Here is a 21,186-nt window from a genome sequence, read left to right as displayed (position 1 = left end):
AAAATCTTGAAATCTATGTGATTGTTGTAAATAGATCTTCAAACTTGTCATGAATGATTAGTGAATGGTTATGTTGATCTTGAGACATGCATAGACTTGTGTCTATATATCTTCCCACTTTTTTTTTTTTTTTTTGCTAAAAAGAGCTCACCAAATGTAAATCTCCAAATGAAAAGAAATATTGAGCTGCAAAAGCCTGTCGCACATTCTAGTATTTGACTAGGAAAAAGGGTAAGCGACCTTATATTAAAAGTGAATGTTCATTCAAAAAGGCCAAAGGCCTGTTTTTCAAAGAGAATTGTTATATATCCCTCTCACAATGAGAGATGATTGCCTCAAAAGATCAAAAAGATCAAATGTTATGATTGATAGTGGAGTCAAATGAAAAACTCCAAGTTATGTTATCAAGTTGTGTGGGAAGTCATATATTCATATTTCTATAATTGAGATTGGTCACATGATCTAGTGCTAATTGTGTATGCCTTGGTTGAATTGATCATTGAAGCTTCACATTAGACAAAGGACTATCTCATTGTTGATATCCACACACAACACACAAGTTTATGTTCAATAAATGCCATATTCATTTGTGTGATTGTACTTGATAAAATGTGTTTTCACATGCTCAATCTTTGTTAATTCAAGCACAAAAAGATTTTTGAGTGTTTTAGGTGTTTTTGGAAAGTATTTTGTTTGAAAAATCTGAAAATTTCAAAAATACAGTTTTGCCCTGTTTTGGCGGCTCAGTCGCGGGTATGTCAAGTCGCGAGCCTCAGTCGCATCTTCGCTGGTCATTTTTGGCTACTTGTTCGCGAGTGGAAGGTCCAGTCGCGAGGTTCACTCAGAGATTTTCGCGGCTCAGCTCGCGACTCACTCGCGGGTAGACCTTCCAGTCGCGAAAAACACTTAGAAAAATTTTTCAAAATTTTGTTCTTGAGTGCTTTGGCGGCTTGAGCTGGCGACTGTGTGGCGACTTAATCCAGTCGCGAAAATCGCGTGTTTTACAGAAACAGGAGCAGTTTTTAAACTTTTTTCGGTTTTTCCCTCGAATTTTTGTGACTGTTCATCTTCTCTCTAAACTCTCTCCCTCCCAAACACTCCGTGCTCCCTTTTCCAATCTCTAGTGTTGCACTCTTGTAGCTCAAAATCGTCAAGTTACAGGTATGGGTTTTCTGTTTTACACTCTTTTCTACTTGATTTTGTGCTTTTACCCTTTGATTTTTCGCATATGATTGTGTTTTTGAAATGGGTTTTTGTTTCGGTTTCTGCTACCTGTTCTTGCTTAGCTTGTGGATGCTGTTGCTATAGTTTGTGTTAATGATAGTCATACTCTTATTGCTCTTCATCTTGTGCTTAGCTAAGTGTTTCTTTTATTTCAATCTGAACTTTGAGCTGTTGAGTTGTTTCTATTGGTTCTTTTTGAGGTTGTGAGTTTTACTGTGCTAGATTTGCATGTATTAGTGTGTTAATCTGTGGAAAGCTTCTGTTAGGCTCAATATACTGTTTGTGTGTCATATCATTTTTCCATTATGCCTTTAGGATAGTTTCACCATGTTGTTCATGTGTTTCCTATCCTAGGCTTGGTTTTTCCATATGCTTGAACTAAGTAGCTTGTTGTTTAAGTTTTTAAAGTTCACTTGTATGGTTGATATCTCTTTGTTAATTACATGGTACTGACTGGTTATGCACATATATTGCTCTATGTTGTTGTGGCCTTTTCTGATTGTTCACAGATGGCTCCCTCACCTCAGAAGAAGAAATCTACTACAAAGAAGGCTGACAAAAGATTAAAGATGGATTCCAGACTGTTTAGATCAGTTCACCACTTTGAGAGATACAAGGATAACTTCTTGAATGCAGGAATCATTCAAGAGAGATTTGTAGATTTGGAGGACTTAAGGCAAACATTTATTCCCAGCTGTTTTGAAGGAAGAGGATGGGAAAAGCTTCTGGGTGGTTTCCCTGTTGTGTGTGAACCCTTAATTAGGGAATTTTACTCAAATGCTGTGATAAAGGATAATGAATTGAGTTGCTGGGTGAGGGGTAAAGAATTTGTCTTGGATGCTCATGTCATAGATGATGCATTAGGGCTTGAAGGATTGGATGATGAAGAATTTATCAATTACAAGGATAGGAGTGTGTCTATTGAAACAATTCAACAAAGGATAGGTGGGCAGAGAGAAGGGAAATGTTTGAATACCACTGCCTTTCCAGTGGACATGAGGTGCCTTACAATAATTATGATGTTTAACCTCTATCCCATTAAGAAATTGACTACAATCAATTGTGCTAGAGCAGTCTTTCTGATGGATCTCAAAGAAAAGAACTTCATAGACATAAGTTCCCACATTTATGACACCATTGTGGATGAGACTAGAACCACCTCTAGGCCTAAATTGATCTTTCCAAGTTTGCTAATGAGGATTTTTAGGAGTAAGGGTGTTCCAATCCCTCAAGACATCAGTCCCATGTCTACACCCTCTGCAATAAACAAGCTTACCTGCAAAAGGATAAGTGTTAGGCTTCCAGGAGAAGAAGATGAAGGTGATGAAGGAGAGGCTGCCCCAATGGAGACTGAAGCAGAGGCAGCAGGGCTTGCATCAACTTCAACACCTAGGAGAAGTGGCAAAAGACACAGAGCTTCAACTTCTGCAGACACACCTCCAGATGCTTTCCAGATCATTCTGGAAAGGCTTGATGGGATCAGGGCAGTCCAAACTGAGCACTCTGACAGGATGAGAGCCATGCAAGACCAGATTGATGTCTTGGCTGCCAAACTTGACAGCTTCACAACTCAGCATGACCAGTGACCCTTTGGCCATTCCTGTCAAAAAGGGGGAGAAGTTCATTGATGATTGAGAAGCAGAAAAGCAGAAAAGCAGCTCTTAAGGGGGAGTAATTAGTTGAGGGGGAGTAATGTGTTTATATATGGTTATGTTGGGTATCTTTAATGTTTATGGTTTTTCATACACTGAGTTTTGGTGTATAGCTGTTCCTAACTCTTTTCATATACTCTTGGTTTAAACTTTAATATATGTTTGATGATGTTATTCAGGTAGTTGGTCTGTACCCATATGCTTTTGTAAGCTTTTAGGGTTAATGTTTTATGCATAGTTTGTAGGCTTTATGGTATTTACCTTGCTTAAGTGCAGCCTTTATGCTATGTTGAAATCAGTACCTTAATCTAAATGTTCTGCATTTTGGTTTTTGTACTGTCACTCTTGTGCCCTTGTAGGATTGTTCCTAGATGCATATGCCTTGTGTGCGATGCATATGCCTTGTGTGCTATGCATTGGTTGAGTGTTGAGCATACAAGTGTCTTGCCTTGTGCTTGTTAACTTGTATGTCCTTGTGTTCATTCCAAGTGTGAATGAGCACTGTGATCACTACCTTATGGTGTTCACTTGGTTGATCAAGCCATGGTTTGTTTATTTACTCCATCTTTGCTTGATCTCATATTGCCTGTTTCATATGCATTTATAATTTTCTGCTTACAATGATCATGGTGTATTGTTGTGTTTCAGGAGTTTATGTTCATATGATTCAAGTGCTTCACAGCTTCTAGAGTTAGGTGTGAGTGAGTTTTGTTCAACTGTTCCCAACTCACATGTTAAGTCTAGAGTCTGTTTTAGGGTTTTGTTACGGAATAGCCAAAGGGGGAGATTGTAAGGTTGAATTTATTCAACCATCTAATTGGCTTTATTCCGTGCCAAATTTGCTTGTATTTCAGCATTTAGTAACCCTGTATTTAGGTGGGTTTGTTGTAAGGGTAGTGAGTGAGATAGAGTGAAGTTTGCTCAAGAGTGTGCAAGAAAACAGAGTGTCGCGGCTGGGACTCGCGGCGGCAAGTCGCCAGAAGCTGCACACGTGCCAAGCATGCTGGAAGATGAACAGTCATGCTAGCTGGAGCACTACAGGACAAAACAGGACAACTGGCCATACGGTTAACTCGCGACTGGATCTCGCGACTTAGTCAAGCCGCGAGGTCAAGCCGCGAGCCACCCCTGTTTTGGAAAAACCTGATGTTTCACATTCCTCTTCACTCCAGTATAAATACCCCTTTAACCCACGATTGAAAGAGAGCTTCCAGAGAGAATTTTGAGAGAGAAATCCTAAAGAAAAACAAGATTGTTTCACACACAATCCCTACCTTAGAGTCTCATCAAAATCCCTCACTCTCTTCCTCTCCATTGTCAAAACCTTGAGAGGCATTATACCAAACCTGGTTCTCACCATTATCATCTCTGTGAGACAGTCGTTTGGAGTTCTGGGAAGCAGTTAGGAAGGAGCCAATCTTCATTGGTTGATGCTACGGTGTAGTAGCGGAATCCGGGAAGCTAGAAAAGAAAAAGGTTCGGCGCAACCTCGTTGGAGCAAGAAGCTTGGAGGGCTTAGGTGCACTGGGTAGATTAGGCTTGGAGGGTCTATTGCTGTCCTTGTATCGCAACTGTATTTTCTAGTGGATTGATTACCGCTTGGAGGGCGGCGGAGAGGTTTTTCGCCGAGGTCTTCGGTTTCCTCTTCGATAACACATCGGGTGTTATCTTTGTGTTTGCATCTTCCTTCCTCTCTATCTCTGCCTTTATATTATCTGCTGTGATTTTATTATGTTATGGCTTAGATAGTTTTTATCCTATTTCACATTATAGCATATGTTAAGTTTCCGCACACTTGTTGTTTAACATATTGCTTGTGTTGGTTAAGTTAATTTTTGGGGGTCTAAACGTTCAAAAGTGTATTGGTACATGTTTTTGAACTTTCAAAATACTCTATAATAAATCTCATCACGTTAAGTATAATACCAAAAAAGAGTTTTTCAAAAAAAAATATTTATTGATACTAAAAATATTACATATACTTTACTATACACATCATTTTTCACTATTTCACTCTTGCTTTATATTCACTTACACTTGCATTTGCCTACTCTTACATGCAAATGTTTAAGTGTCCGTTTGAGAATTATTTATTTAGTTTTTTACTAAAAATGTTATAAATAAAAGCTATAACTAAATAAAATAAATTTATTATTTTCTTACTGAAATTACTGTAAAAAAAAAAAAAAAAAAAAAAAAAAGGAAAAAAAGAGGATAAAATGGACCTACAATAAACAAAAAAAAAAAAAGTAAGCAAAAATCTTGAGGGTAAGATCTGCAAAGTAGTGATTTCTGGCAAAAACAAGCTAAGGACCCACAGTAGTGGTAAAAGTAAGCCAACTAAAAGTCATTACCAAACGAAAACTTAAAAGGAGTCATGTAGCATGCAGGCAACAAATATAACACGTGAGTTAGATGCGAAGATGGTTGTTGATCTTGTGGAGAAGGAGGTTGTAACATGCAGGCAACAAATGTAACACGTGAATTAATTAGATGCGAAGATGGTTAGATTCTTTTTGGAGTTTGGTTAGTTGTTAATGTTATCCTCCTTTCTACCCCCCTCCCCACCACCCCACCCCCACACCCCCCCCCCCCCCCCCACCCCCAAAAAAAAAAAAAAAAAAAAAAAACGTGCATGGTACTAATTGACACATACGGTGTAATGTTAACCTTTTCTTTTCTTTTTTTATTTTGAAAGGTTAACATTTTCCATTTTGGTTCACTATGAAATGAAATGGTTTAGAGGGAATTTCGGTTTTAGAGTGTTTGTTGGAGATGCATCAAAGTCCTCGATCAAATTTCCGATACTGTTTCATCACGTCAAACATATAAATAGCCCAGAGCTATAGATCCCTAAGCACCAAATTCCTCTCACTCTCTCTCTCTCTCTCTCTCAACATGGCATTTAACCTTGCATTGCCAATGAGGCCATTGATGGCTGGTTTGGGTTCGTTGAAGAAATCAGAAACTACCATTTTTGGAGCAAGTCGGAGAGTCCCATCTCTGAGAAATGAGAACAAGAGTTTGAGGCTTACCATTAGATGTTGGAAAGGTTCTGTTCCACCAGCTTCAATTACTGATACAACTACCAGCACAGACCCAATCGCGGATGCAATAGCTGCAGCCAGCAAAATAACAAGAAAAGACTTCCCTACCGAGTTCAAGTTTGGTTGCTCCACTTCTGCTTTTCAGGTCTCTCTCTCTTATAAACACACATACATTCATTTATATAGAATATGTGTTTTGCATATATAACTGACATGTAATGAAATGGTACAGACAGAAGGAAAAGGTGATGAAGGAGGTAGAGGACCAGCGACCTGGGATAGTTATATCCAAGATGATGATGGAATCACGGACGTTGCAGTTGATTCATACAATCGTTACAAAGTATATATGAATATTGCTACATAGTTCTCAATAAATGATATAAAACCAACTCTACAAAAGTTTTTTTTTTTTTTTTTTTTTAAACGGTATTTCTACACGGGATGGAAGTACAGAAGCAATATACAGAGCACACAACTCACGTGCATATACAGTACACAACTCATGTCCATATATAGTTCAAAAGTTTGACCTCATTTGGTTATCAAAAAAAAAGTTTGACCCCATTTCTAAGAAGTTGTTGGGTACTTTGATAACATTGTTCATCACTTTTGTTTTAAACATCATGCTCATTACTTTTGAAGTATATAATAAATTTCTCTCATTTTTAAAAAGTTATTGGATACTCAATAGCATTATTCATCATATTTATTTTACATGTTACTGCTAATTCTTGAAATATCCAATAAATTTCTTTTATTTTTAGAAAGTTATTGAAAACTCAATAGTATTGTTCTTTACATTTCTTTTACATATCACAGTTCATTATTCTCAGAGTACTTAATAAATTTTTTTTAGTGGATTAAATGAAAATGTGAATCTATTATTTATTCTAAGAAATGGATAGTGACTTTTTATCTTTTATAAATATAGGAATGATAGTGTCTCTCAATGGAATATATACATATATATTATCTTTATTTAAATGGGCCTATTACATAATTCAAATTGATATTATAAATGTAATAGTGTATTTAATTAATATCACATTACCTGAATAGATCTAAATTCTCCACTGCTTGTTTGCCTCAAGAAGACATGAACACGCAGACAAAAGTCCTAGCAACCCACGGTCATCTAATCAACAACAAACCATGTTGACCAACCAGCTGGCAGGAACAATTCATGATGACCGACCTTCAATTTGTAGCTCAGCATGGACTAATCATCTACACTATTTTGGTTCCTATGTTTATTTTGTGTAACCAATAAAAATCACACCCATAATTAAAAAAACCCCACATCTTCCCGATCGAGAAACAAACAGTCCTCTCTATCTCTTTCACAGGGTTCACAGTTGAGCCACTCCAAATCTCGTCTCCTCCGTTTACAACCTTACAACTTCAAACCCAGCCAGCTAACAATCCCAACCACAGTAGCAAGACACTTGAATCAAATCCCCAAAACATCAAGTATCTGGGACTCAATCTAGAGAAGAAACGAGTGGGTTAATGGGTCTGTGGGTTGTGGCCTTGGAGGGTGAGCTTGGCTTTTCAGGGTTGTTTAAAAATTTTAATTGAAGTGCATTTTAAAATATTAAGCGTGTTTCTTACTCTCTTTGTTATATTTATAAACGGGTTATGGAGAGATTTATTGTTACAAGTGTTTTAGTACTTGATAAATTTGGCATTCTTATTCTAAATTTATCAATTATGTTTTTACTAATCATGGTTAAACTTTTATAAAGAGACAAATTTAAAATATTTCGTTACTATTAGAAATGGAGGATGATGAGTGTTAATTTCTTCAAATCTCAAGGGAGATGAGTGTTTTTTTCCTTCAAGGTTGGCGTGGAGTGTCATTTATCCAAATCTCAAGTGAAGGGGGTATAATTAACCCTAAATGTTTTTATAACATTAGCATTTTTATCTTTATTTCTCTTTTTTATTTATATTTTTTATTTTTTGAGAGGAGAGTGACATAAAATGAGCTTAGAAATACATATTTACTCTTGTTTTTAACAAATATGGGTTACAAAAGACTAATTGAGGTGAACTCAGGTGGATATAATGTAATTTGCCCTAAAATCTTTAAAGAAAAATACCTAATTGAATCATGAATCACAAATTAGGAAAATATTCTTATGCATTGGTAGGATTGTTGATCGGCTTTATAACAATGATAAAGCTTTAGAAACAATAAAAAACATAATAATAATAATAACTGCACAGGAAAATTGTCTCCCTTTTTTCCCCCTTCTTCGTGGATCAAAGTTTTTGTTGCAACCTAAACTCATAAAGGAAAATGTTAAAGATATTACAAATTTTACTACTTAACTTTTATATATTGATATGACAACAAATGTGATTAGTGGTTTCCAACAATATTATAAATGAATATTAGAAATCTTGATAAAAAGAAATTAATATTTGAGTTATATTTTTGTAATTGAAGACACATTAGTTAGTAAAAGCTATATAGTAAAATTTGTAATATTTCTAGGATTATATTTTGGAAAATAAGTTTGTAACACAACACTATACCAAAAGGAATTCAAAAAAGGGTTAAAGAATTATTTTTATACCTAAAAGTTGCATGAATTTCAATATTCATCCCAAACCCATAAAAAACGTTCCTTTGCTTCTCTAAATTTTTAATAAGGTTACACCTTCTGGTCTTAAAACTTTAAAATAATAATCTTATTTCATTCCCTAAGTTGTTGGAAGAAAAATCTTTTTTTTTTTTTTTTTTTTTTTTTTTTTTTTTTTTTTTGTCTTTATATTTTTGCCCTCAAGTTAGTGAAAAAATAATAATAATCTTAAAAGAAACTGTAATGTTTTCAATCTTTTTTTTTTTTTTAGAAGAAATAATTTAAAAATTGAAAATTAACTTTTAAAGTTTATGGATAAAATACAAACTTCATGCAACAGGTCAATATTTTCACCAAATAAATACAACTTCTTGTCACTAATTTGTAACTAAAAAAAAGATAGTGCTTTTTTCTTTCTTTCGTTTTCTAACTGGTTCACAACACAGGATGACGTGCAAGCACTGGTAGATATGGGGGCAGACACTTACAGATTCTCCATTTCCTGGTCAAGAATTCTACCTGGTATTTTTTTCTTCTAAACAACCCAACCTCAAAAAAGCCAACTATTTCGGAAAATATGAAATTTATGTACTTTTTCATAATCAACTTGCAGATGGGACCGTAGATGGTGGAATAAACCAAGAGGGAATTAATTTCTACAACAATCTTATAAATGAACTTATAAAAAATGGTATGAATCAATTTACTTCTTAACCCTACTTGTGCTTAATTCATGATGAAAGGACAATAAGTTTTTGTTCCTAAAGTTTCAAACCAGTTTTCTTTTCAACTACTCAAAAAATGAGCTAGACTCTGAATTTCCCTTGTAGGGATAACCCCATTTGTGACGCTGTTCCACTTTGATTTACCTCAAGCATTGGGAGACAAATACAATGGCTTCTGGAGCAGCCAGATTGTGTAGGTTCAAGTTCTTCCTGTATTCGATGTCTTATTTTAATCACCATAACTATCAAAGTTTCCTGAGATATTAATCAATGTAGTTGGTTGCCACCTCTCTATTGATAGGGATGATTTTAAAGCATATGCCAATGTTTGTTTCCAATATTTTGGTGACCGAGTGAAGCATTGGACTACTATCAATGAACCACAAGTCTGGGCGCCGTATGGTTATACAGTTGATACGACCAACTCACTCCAAAATGCTGCAACAGATCCATTCCTTTGTGCCCATCACATTATATTAGCCCATGCCACAGCTGTAAAACTCTACAGAGACACATACCAGGTGAAATCTAATTAAATCATCTTCTTCTTCTTCTTCTTTTTTACGTTTTGCAGCATTTTTTACCAGGACGATCATTAACTAACACCCGTTTTGCTTTAGAATAACTAGTTTGCATTTTTATTTCTATATAACATTATTTATATAACCTTTTTTTGTTTTTTTTAATAGTCAACCCAAGCAGGACAAATCGGCCTTTCGCTAGTGACAGAATGGTTTTTGCCTGCTTCAGATACAATTCAGGATCAAGATGCAGCCCGGAGAGCATTTGACTTCTTGGTTGGATGGTTAGAAAATTTATCATTGTCAATAAAACACATACATAATCAAATCCTTTTGACTAAAAAATTATGTCTAATTTCATTTTCTTTTTTTCTATTGTGTGAACAGGTTTTTGGAACCATTAGTGTTTGGAGATTACCCATTCATCATGAAGGCTTTGGTAAGGGATGGACTTCCAGAATTCACAGATGACGAGAAGACTTTAATTAAAGGATCCTTTGACTTTATTGGTATCAATTATTATACATCTAGATATGCAACTGCCGTAACATTTGATAAAGATGCAACCTTTTCTGCGTATTCTGACTATCAGTTTGCTACAGTCTCAGGTAAACTTTTGTGGTTTCATTTGCAAAATAGCTTAATTTAGCATGCAATTGAATTTAGCCTAAATCTGGTTTTGATAGTTAGGAATATCTAATCCATCTTTCCTGTTTGTTGCATTTGTCACAGCTGAGAAAGATGGGGTATACATTGGTGCAGCGGTAAGACTATCTTGTTTTAAATCTATCGTTTGCACATTGATTAAACCCAATGACTTTAAGACATCGACTAAGAACATGATATTTCATTGTTAACCCAGACACCAGGCAGCACTGAAATTTATATCTATCCAAAAGGATTAACCGATGCATTGGTTTATATTTCAAATACATACAGCAATCCTAAGTTCTTTATTACTGAGAACGGTTAGTAATTTAATTATAATAGCTCCTCTTTTTCATATTCATCAAGCAAAAAAAGACATCACAAAATCATTTTTTTTTTATCTTGATATGATTGTATATGCCTTGGAACAGGATATCCGGAGAAACGAGATGATACTATTGCAGTAGAGACTGCATTACTAGATGATGTTCGGATTCAGCATATTCTTGCCCATCTTTATGCCATTTCAGAAGCCATGAAGTATGTTCTTGAGTGCTACCTACTAATTTTGTTCCGCTTTATAATCCGCCAATCACAACTAATTAATTGTCACATATTCTTTTGATGGCACCAATATTATGCATAAATAAGACCATAAAAAAAGTTTGTCCCAACAAACAAAGTCATAAAGATTGTTTGTTGTTTGAGTGCAGGCAGGGAGCAGACGTCAATGGATACTTCATGTGGGCTTTAATGGACTGCTTGGAAATGGGGTCAGGCTACACAGTGCGGTACGGGCTTGCTTACACTGATTACCTCAACAACTTGGATAGAATCCTCAAGAAGTCTGCGAAATGGCTCAAGGTCTTCTTGGCTAGCTAATTAGCTGATATATCATATATATGCAGAGTTGCAGACCAATGTGACAATTTGTTCTAACTTTCTTTGTAGAATAAATTTGAACCTTATCGATTTTGGAGTATTCCAAGCACCGTGGTTTGAGATGCGGCTAAAACAAAGACTAGTTCTCTTTGAATTTATGTTTTGTAATAATGTGGATTCTGTCTCGTTGGTCATCTTCTTCATTGCTTATTGTACTTCCACTTGCAATTCCTGAACAGCTATGATAATAATCCATGCTTCTTTATGGTTCTAGCATGGTCATTGTGTTAAAATTATGTGCCCTCAAAAATAATATTGACACGGTGATTTGTTGACAAATGGGGAAAACCTTTAGCAAGACAAAAACCTCACCAGGTGAATTTAAGGTCAACACTCTCAAAAATCCACTAATTAATAATCAAGTGGTTACAAGTATGAAGAATCTTACCACTACCTTAACCTATCCCAAAATACCAACTTACACTTGAACCTTCGGTCTAATACTCAATTAGATTTGATATTGTAATAGTCTTCTATCATTTGTTGTACAAATCTCCAATATGTGACTTTATCCTTTGCACGAATCCTAGTATATGACTAACTCCAACAACTTAAATGGTTGTTGTTGGCTACAAAGTTTTTCACTTCATAAACGATGAAGATGAGGAAGTACTTAGTTACAAAACCCCATGGTGTATAAATGTAGTAGCTTCAAACAAAATGTATGGGTAAATTTGTAATAAAAAAATATCGTAGACCAAGATTCATTTTCTATCTAAGATTTATATTCTTATTGACTCCCTATAAAAAAATCCTGAAGTCGCCACTGAATATTGGTAGTGGGTAGGTAAGGACATTCGCATCAATTCTTACAATATATATATATATATATATATTTTTGTCTATTTTAGTATAAGAACTTACTTTTTCTATTTTACATATTTAATTATCAAAACACTTCACAGCAGATTATTTATTTTACACTACATTTCATTAAAATATCAATTTTTTTTTTATAGCTGATTCTCTTTTTTCACTTACGACAATTATCATCCACTCTCTTTCTTTACCTCGGATACATCTCGAGATAAAAAATATAAAATAAATAATATCAGTGTAAATTTACACGGTTATTATAACAAACGTTTAAATTTATACAATTATACATAATCTAATATAGGTCATTTTTAGATAAAATTGTATAAATTCTACGCCTATTATGATCTAACAATGTTTTTTGCGCTGTGGGTGAGTAACAATAAGAAATCATGGGTCCGTTCCTGACAAGACTCACAACAAGTTAGCATATGCCAGAATGAATTTGTTCTTTATTAACATTACATGTAGCAGTGTCCTGACTCTTCTGAGTTACACTGATTCTATTCTAACTCACAGCATCAATTATAACCAAAAATCTACAACAATGAAGTGAGAAGGGGTAAAAACTGAAGGTGACCTTTGATGATTCTGAGTCTGAGGTGAGTTACTCATGAAACTTCAACCTTCACATATCTGCTTTTTGCAGCAAAAAAGAGGCAGGGAGACTGCAATAAGAATTTTAAAACGCAGAGACCAGTAGTTGTATTCGGATAGAGGAAATGGAGTTGGGTGCAGTAGTTGAAACTATAAATGTGTAATCAAAAGAGTACCACGTTTTTTGCATTTATAGCAAACAGTGCGGGTAGATGAAACTATAAATGTGTAATCATTATTTTATCAAGAAAGAGTTCCACGTTTTTTGCATTTATAGCAAATAGTGCCACGTGATCCACTGATCAACCTCTTACATGAGCTAACAGTTAAAAACTTTCAAATGGTACTACACCTTTCAAATAAAAACAAGCTAAGGACCCACAGTAGTGGTAAAAGTAAGCCCACTAAAAGTCATTACCAAACGAAAACTTATAAGGAGTCATGTAACATGCAGGCAACAAATGTAACACGTGAGTTAGATGCGAAGATGGTTGTTGATCTTGTGGAGAAGGAGGTTGGGAACCCGAATGGTATCAATGTTATTTTGACTAACGCAGAGAATGACTGAAGGAAATCCTTCTAGTTAGAGTTCAACATTGCTATCAAAAAGCTAATAAGTGTGCTAATGGACAAGCTAAAAGGAGAGCCCTTTTCTCCCAGGATTTTACTATCTTTATTGAGTCCCCTCGAATGTTGCTTTACTTCTTAATTAGTTTAGATTCTGTTCGTACCTTGTATGATCGTCATGTTAACTCCTTTTTGGAGTTTGGTTTGTTGTTAATGTTATCCTCCTTTCTACCCAAAAAAAAAAACACGTGCATGGTACTAGTTGACACATACGGTGTAATGTTAACCTTTTCTTTTCTTTTTTTATTTTGAAAGGTTAACATTTTCCATTTTGGTTCGCCATGAAATGAAATGGTTTTAGAGAGAATTTTGGTTTTAGAGTGTTTGTCGGAGATGCACCAAAGTCCTCAATCAAATTTCCGATACTGTTTCATCACGTCAAATCTATAAATAGCCCAGAGCTATAGATCCCTAAGCACCAAATTCCTCTCTCTCTCTCTCTCTCTCTCTCAACATGGCATTTAACCTTGCATTGCAAATGAGGCCATCGATGGCTGGTTTGGGTTCTTTGAAGAAATCAGAAACTACCATTTTTGGAGCAAGTCGGAGAGTCCCATCTCTGAGAAATGAGAACAAGAGTTTGAGGCTTACCATTAGATGTTGGAAAGGTTCTGTTCCACCAGCTTCAATTACTGATACAACTACCAGCACAGACCCAATCGCGGATGCAATAGCTGCAGCCAGCAAAATAACAAGAAAAGACTTCCCTACTGAGTTCAAGTTTGGTTGCTCCACTTCTGCTTTTCAGGTCTCTCTCTCTATTATAAACACACATACATTCATTTATTTAGAATATGTGTTTTGCATATATAACTGACATGTAATGAAATGGTACAGACAGAAGGAAAAGGTGATGAAGGAGGGAGAGGACCAGCGACCTGGGATAGTTATATCCAAGATGATGATGGAATCACGGACGTTGCAGTTGATTCATACAATCGTTACAAAGTATATATGAATTTTGCTACATAGTTCTCAATAAATATTATAAAACCAATTCTACAAAAGTTTTTTTTTTTTTTTTTAACAGCATTTCTACACGGGATGGAAGTACAAAAAGCAATATATAGAGCACACAACTCATGTGCATATATAGTTCAAAAGTTTGACCTCACTTCAAGGAAGTTGTTGAGTACTTTTTTTGTTTTTTTTTTGTTTTTTGAGGAACAGTTGTTGGGTACTTTGATAACATTGTTCAATCACATTTCTTTTTGATATCACTGCTCATTATTATTTTTTTTGGAGTATTTAATAAATTTCTCTCATTTTTAGAGATTTATTGGCTACTTAATAACATTGTTCATTACATTTATTTTACGTATCGCTACTAATTCTCGAAGTATTCAATAAATTTCTCTCATTTCTAGAAAGTTAATGAGTACTCAATAGCGTTGTTTATCACATTTCTTTTACATATCACGGTTCATTGTTCTCAGAGTACCTAATAAATTTTTTTTAGTAGATTAAATGAAAATGTGAATCTATTATTTATCCTGGGAAAGGAATAGTGATTTTTTATCTTTTATAAATACAAGAATGATAGTGCCACTCAATGGAAACATATATATATATATATATATATATATATATTATCTTTATTTAAATGGGCCTTTTACATAATTCAAATTGATATTATAAATGTAATTGTGTATTTAATTAATGTCACATTACCTGAATTGATCTAAATTCTCCACTGCTTGTTTGCCTCAAGAAGACAAGAACACGCAGACAAAAATCCTAGCAACCCACGGTCATCTAATCAACAACAAACCATGATGACCAAGCTGGCAGGAACAATTCATGATGACCGACCTTCAATTTGTAGCTCAGCATGGACTAATCATCTACACTATTTTGGTTCCAATGTCTATTTTGTGTAACCAATACAAATCTCAACCATAAAAAAACCCCACATCTTCCCGATCGAGAAACAAACAGTCCTCTCTCTTTCACAGGGTTCACAGTTGAGCCACTCCAAATCTCGTCTCCTCCGTCTACAACCTTACAACTTCAAACCCAGCAAGCCAACAATACCAACCACAGTAGCAAGACACTTGAATCAAATGCCCAAAACATCAAGTATCTGGGACTCAATCTAGAGAAAAAACGAGTGGGTTAATGGGTCTGTGGGTTGTGGCCTTGGAGAGTGAGCTTGGCTTTTGAGGGTTGCTTTAAAATTTTAATTAAAGTGCATTTTAAAATATTAAGCATGTTTCTTACTCTCTTTGTTATATTTATAAACGGGTTATGGAGAGATTTGTTGTTACAAGTGTTTTAGAGCTTGATAAATTTGGCATTTTTATTCTAAATTTATCAATTATGTTTTTACTAATCATGGTTAAACTTTTATAAAGAGGCAAATTTAAAATATTTCGTTACTAATATAAATGAAAGATGATGAGTGTTAATTTCTTCAAATCTCAAAGGAGGGGAGTGCTTTTTTCCTTCAAGGTTGGCGTGGAATGTCATTCATCCAAACCTCAAGTGAAGGGAGTATAATTACCCCTAAATGTTTTTATAAGATTATCATTTTTATCTTTATTTCTCCTTTTTTATTTATATTTTTTTATATTTTGAGAGAAGAGAGACATAAAATGAGCTTAGAAATACATATTTACTCTTTTTTTTTTTTAACAAATGTGGGTTATAAAAGACTAACTAAGGTGAACTCAGGTGGATATAATTTAATTTGCCCTAAAATCTTTAAAGGAAAATACCTAATTGAATCATGAATCTCAAATTAGGAAAATATTCTTATGCATTGGTAGGATTGTTGATCTGCTTTATAACAATAATAAAGCTTTGGAAACAATAAAAACATAATAATAATAATAATAATAATAATAATAATAATGAAAGTTCAAAAACGTGTACAAAACACCTTTGAACGTTTAGACCCCCAAAATACAACTTAACCAATACAAGCAATATGTCAAACAACTAGTGTGCGGAAACTTAACACATGCTATAATACGAAATTGGTTAAATACTATCTAAGCCATAACAAAATAAAACCACAGCAGATAATATAAAGGCAAAGATAGAGAGGAAGGAAGATGCAAACACAAAGACAACACGCGATGTGTTATCGAAGAGGAAACCGAAGTCCTCGGCGAAAAACCTCTCCGCCGCCCTCCAAGCGGTAATCAATCCACTAGAAAATACAGTTGGGATACAAGGACAGCAATAGACCCTCCAAGCCTAACTACCCAGTGCACCTAAGCCCTCCAAGCTTCTTGCTCCAACGAGGTTGCACCGAACCTTTTTCTTTTCTAGCTTCCCGGATTCCGCTACTAGACCGTAGCATCAACCAATGAAGATTGGCTCCTTCCTAACTGCTTCCCAGAAATCCAAACGACTGTCTCACAGGGATGATAATGGTGAGAACCAAGTTTGGTATAAAGTCTCTCAAGGATTTGACAATGGAGAGGAAGAGAGTAAGGGAATTTGAAGAGACTCTAAGGTATAGATTGTGGGTGAAACAATCTTGTTTTTCTTTAGGGTTTCTCTCTCAAAATTCTCTCTGGAAGCTCTCTTTCAATCGTGGGTTAAAGGGGTATTTATACTGGAGTGGGAGAGGAATGTGAAACGTCAGGTTTTACAAAACAGGGGTGGCTCGCGGCTTGACCTTGCGGCTTGACCAAGTCGCGAGATCCAGTCGAGAGTTAACCGTATGGCCAGTTGTCCTGTTTTGTCCTGTAGTGCTCCAGCTAGCATGACTGTTCATCTTCCAGCATGCTTGGCACGTGTGCTGCTTCTGGCGGCTTGCAGCCGCGAGTCCACCCGCGAGTCCCAGCCGCGAGTCTCTGTTTTCTTGCACACTCTTGAGCAAACTTCACTCTATCTCACTCACTACCCTTACAACTAACCCACCTAAATACAGGGTTACTAAATGCTGAATTACAAGCAAATTTGGCACGGAATAAAGCCAATTAGATGGTTGAATAAATTCAACCTTACAAATAATAATAATAATAATAATAATAATAATAATAATAATAATAATAATAATAATAATAATAATAATAATAACAACAACTACACGGGAAAATTGCCTCTCTTTTTCCCCCTTCTTCGTGGATCAAAGTTTTTGTTGCAACCTAAATTCATAAAGGAAAATGTTAAAAATATTACAAATTTTAATACTTAACTTTTATATATTGATATAATAATAAATGTGATTGGTGGTTTCCAACAATATTATAAATGAATATTAGAAATCTTGATAAAAAGAAATTAATGTTTGAGTTATATTTTTGTGATTGATGACACATTAGCTTGTAAAAGTTATATAGTAAAATTTGTATTATTTCTAGGATTATATTTTGGAAAATAAGTTTGTAACACAACATATATCAAAAGGAATTTAAAAAAGGGTTAAAGTATTATTTTTATACCTAAATGTTGCATGAATTTCAATATTCATCCCACACCCTTAAAAAACGTTCCTTTGCTTCTCTAAATTGTTAATAAGGTTACACCTTCTGGTCTTAAAACTTTAAAAAAATAATCTTATTTCATTCCTAAGTTGTTGAAAGAAAAATCTTTTTTTTGTTCTTATATTTTTGCCCTCAAGCTAGTGAAAAAAAAAAATAATCTTAAAAGAAAGTATAATGTTTTTTAATAATTAAATTTTTTTTTTTTTTGAGAAGGAATAGTTTAAAAATTGAAAATTAACTTTTAAAGTTTATGGATAAAATACAAACTTCATGCAACAGGTCAATATTTTCGCCAAATAAATACAACTTCCTTCTTGTCACTAATTTGTAACTAAAATAAAAAGATAGTGCTTTTCTTTCTTTCGTTTTCTAACTGGCTCACAACACAGGATGACGTGCAAGCGCTGGTAGATATGGGGGCAGACACTTACAGATTCTCCATTTCCTGGTCAAGAATTCTGCCTGGTGTTTTTTTCTTCTAAACAACCCAACCTCAAACAAGCCAACTATTTCGGAAAATATGAAATTTATGTACTTTTTCATAATCAACTTGCAGATGGGACCGTAGATGGTGGAATAAACCAAGAGGGAATCAATTTCTACAACAATCTTATAAATGAACTTATAAATAATGGTATGAATCAATTTACTTTTTAGCCCTACTTGTGCTTAATTCATGATGAAAGGACAATAAATTTTTGTTCCTAAAGTTTCAAACCAATTTTCTTTTCAACTGCTCAAAAAATGAGCTAGACTCTGAATTTTCCATGTAGGTATAACCCCATTTGTGACACTGTTCCACTTCGATTTACCTCAAGCACTGGGAGACAAATACAATGGCTTCTGGAGCAGCCAGATTGTGTAGGTTCAAGTTCTTCCTATATTCGATGTCTTATTTTAATCACCATACTATCAAAGTTTCCTGAGATATTAATCAATGTAGTTGGTTGCCACCTTACTACTGATAGGGATGATTTTAAAGCCTATGCCAATGTTTGTTTCCAATATTTTGGTGACCGAGTGAAGCACTGGACTACTATCAATGAACCACAAGTCTGGGCACCGTACGGTTATACAGTCGATACGACCAACTCACTCCAAAATGCTGCAACAGATCCTTTCCTTTGTGCCCATCACATTATATTAGCCCATGCCACAACTGTAAAACTCTACAGAGACACATACCAGGTGAAATCTAATTAAATCATCATCTTCTTCTTTTTTACGTTTTGCAGCATTTTCCACCAGGCCAATCATAAGCTGACACCCATTTTGCTTTAGAATAACTAGTTTGCATTTTTATTTCTATATAACATTATTTATATAACCTTCTTTTTTCTTTTCTTTTTTGTTAATAGGCAACCCAAGCGGGACAGATCGGCCTTTCGCTAGTGACAGAATGGTTTTTGCCTGCTTCAGATACAATTCAGGATCAAGATGCAGCCCGGAGAGCATTTGACTTCTTGGTTGGATGGTTAGAAAATTTATCATTGTCAATAAAGCACAAACATAATCAAATCCTTTTGACGAAAAAATTATGTCTAATTTCATTTTCTTTTTTTTCTATTGTATGAATAGGTTTTTGGAACCGTTAGTGTTTGGAGACTACCCATTCATCATGAAGGCTTTGGTAAGGGATGGACTTCCAGAATTCACAGATGATGAGAAGACTTTAATTAAAGGATCCTTTGACTTTATTGGTATCAATTATTATACATCTAGATACGCAACTGCTGTAACATTTGATAAAGATGCAACCTTTTCTGCCTATTCTGACTATCAGTTTGCTACAGTCTCAGGTAAACTTTTGTGGTTTCATTTGCAAAATAGCTTAATTTAGCATTCAATTGAATTTAGCCTAAATCTGGTTTTGATAGTTAGGAATATCTAATCCATCTTTCCTGTTTGTTGCATTTGTCACAGCTGAGAAAGATGGGGTATACATTGGTGCAGCGGTAAGACTGTTTTGTTTTAAATCTATCGTTTACACATTGCTTAAACCCAATGGCTTTAAGACATCGATTAAGAACAAGATATTTTATTGTTAACCCAGACACCAGGCAGTACTGAAATTTATATCTATCCACAAGGGTTAACCGATGCATTGGTTTATATTTCAAATACATACAGCAATCCTAAGTTCTTTATTACTGAGAATGGTTAGTAATTTAATTAAAATAGTTCCTCTTTTTCATATTCATCAAGCAAAAAAAGACATCACAAAATATTTTTTATTTATTTATCTTGATATGATTGTATATGCCTTGGAATAGGATATCCGGAGAAACGAGATGATACTGTTGCAGTAGAGACTGCCTTACAAGATGATGTTCGGATTCAGCATATTCTTGCCCATCTTTATGCCATTTCAGAAGCCATGAAGTATGTTCTTGAGTGCTACCTACTAATTCTGTTCTGCTTTATAATCCACCGATCGCAACTAATTAATTGTCACATATTCTTTTGATGGGACCAATATTATGCATAAATAAGACCATAAAGAAAGTTTGTCCCAACAAACAAAGTCATAAAGATTGTATGTTGTTTGAGTGCAGGCAGGGAGCAGACGTAAATGGATACTTCATGTGGGCTTTAATGGACTGCTTGGAAATGGGGTCAGGCTACACAGTGCGGTACGGGCTTGCTTACACTGATTACCTCAACAACTTGGACAGAACCCTCAAGAAGTCTGGGAAATGGCTCAAGGTCTTCTTGGCTAGCTAATTAGCCGATATATCATATATATGCAGATCAGTTGCAGACCAATGTGACAATTAGTTCCAACTTTCTTAGTAGAATAAATTTGAACCATTTGGAGTATTCCAAGCACCGTGGTTTAAGATGCGGCTAAAACAGAGACTAGTTCTCTTCGAATTTATGTTTTGTAATAATGTGGATTTAGTCTCGTTGGTCATCTTCTTCATTGCTTATTGTACTTAGTATTGTACTTCCACTTGCAATTCCTTAACAGCTATGAAAATAATCCATGCTTCTTCATGGTTATGGCATGGTCATTGTGTTAAAATTATGTGCCCTCAAAAATAATATTATGCATTTTTATTTGATTATAAATTACATTTTCACGTGCATAATTACAATGGGTATTTTTTATTGTTTAAATGTGGCATGTGATGTCACCTCTATAGAAAAATCATGTTAATGGTTAAAGGAACCATAAACATGAAGTAATAATTTTTCATAAATTATAAAATTGTTTTAGGGTACGGATATTAATTGAATATCACCATTGAAGCTTACAATTATTGTGCTAATATATATGTATAAATATATATATATATATATATATATATATATATATTCATTTATTTATTTATTGAAGTGTGCTTAGTAGAGCTT

The 21,186-nt window shown here is 34.6% G+C and overlaps 1 protein-coding gene across 14 annotated transcripts in view; it reads left to right on the top strand.

The window, feature by feature from the left end:
• LOC126714665 (beta-glucosidase 13-like) overlaps positions 1–20,901 on the top strand; it is a 41,736-nt gene extending 20,835 nt beyond the window's left edge. Inside the window, exons 1-12 of one of the 14 annotated variants that reach the window (XM_050414915.1) lie at positions 5,668–6,068; positions 14,228–14,338; positions 18,219–18,294; positions 18,386–18,463; positions 18,603–18,690; positions 18,798–19,017; positions 19,188–19,303; positions 19,408–19,628; positions 19,753–19,784; positions 19,883–19,988; positions 20,103–20,211; positions 20,385–20,901. In XM_050414915.1, coding sequence (XP_050270872.1) covers positions 5,775–6,068; positions 14,228–14,338; positions 18,219–18,294; positions 18,386–18,463; positions 18,603–18,690; positions 18,798–19,017; positions 19,188–19,303; positions 19,408–19,628; positions 19,753–19,784; positions 19,883–19,988; positions 20,103–20,211; positions 20,385–20,553 — 1,620 coding nt within the window. In that variant the 5' untranslated portion in view covers positions 5,668–5,774 and the 3' untranslated portion in view covers positions 20,554–20,901. Of the gene's footprint in view, positions 1–5,667; positions 6,069–6,155; positions 6,267–8,960; positions 9,037–9,127; positions 9,206–9,344; positions 9,433–9,540; positions 9,761–9,928; positions 10,045–10,147; positions 10,369–10,492; positions 10,525–10,622; positions 10,729–10,839; positions 10,949–11,121; positions 11,584–13,699; positions 14,139–14,227; positions 14,339–18,218; positions 18,295–18,385; positions 18,464–18,602; positions 18,691–18,797; positions 19,018–19,187; positions 19,304–19,407; positions 19,629–19,752; positions 19,785–19,882; positions 19,989–20,102; positions 20,212–20,384 lie in introns of those variants that run through there. The other 13 variants (XM_050414913.1, XM_050414910.1, XM_050414911.1 and 10 more) reach the window with 13 other exon arrangements.
• Positions 20,902–21,186: the final 285 nt, after the last annotated feature.

The sequence above is a fragment of the Quercus robur genome, chromosome 2 (assembly GCF_932294415.1).
Source record: "Quercus robur chromosome 2, dhQueRobu3.1, whole genome shotgun sequence".
NCBI lineage: Eukaryota > Viridiplantae > Streptophyta > Magnoliopsida > Fagales > Fagaceae > Quercus > Quercus robur.
The sequence above is the reverse complement of the archived record's forward strand: the minus strand, read 5'-3'. Positions and strand labels throughout refer to the sequence as shown.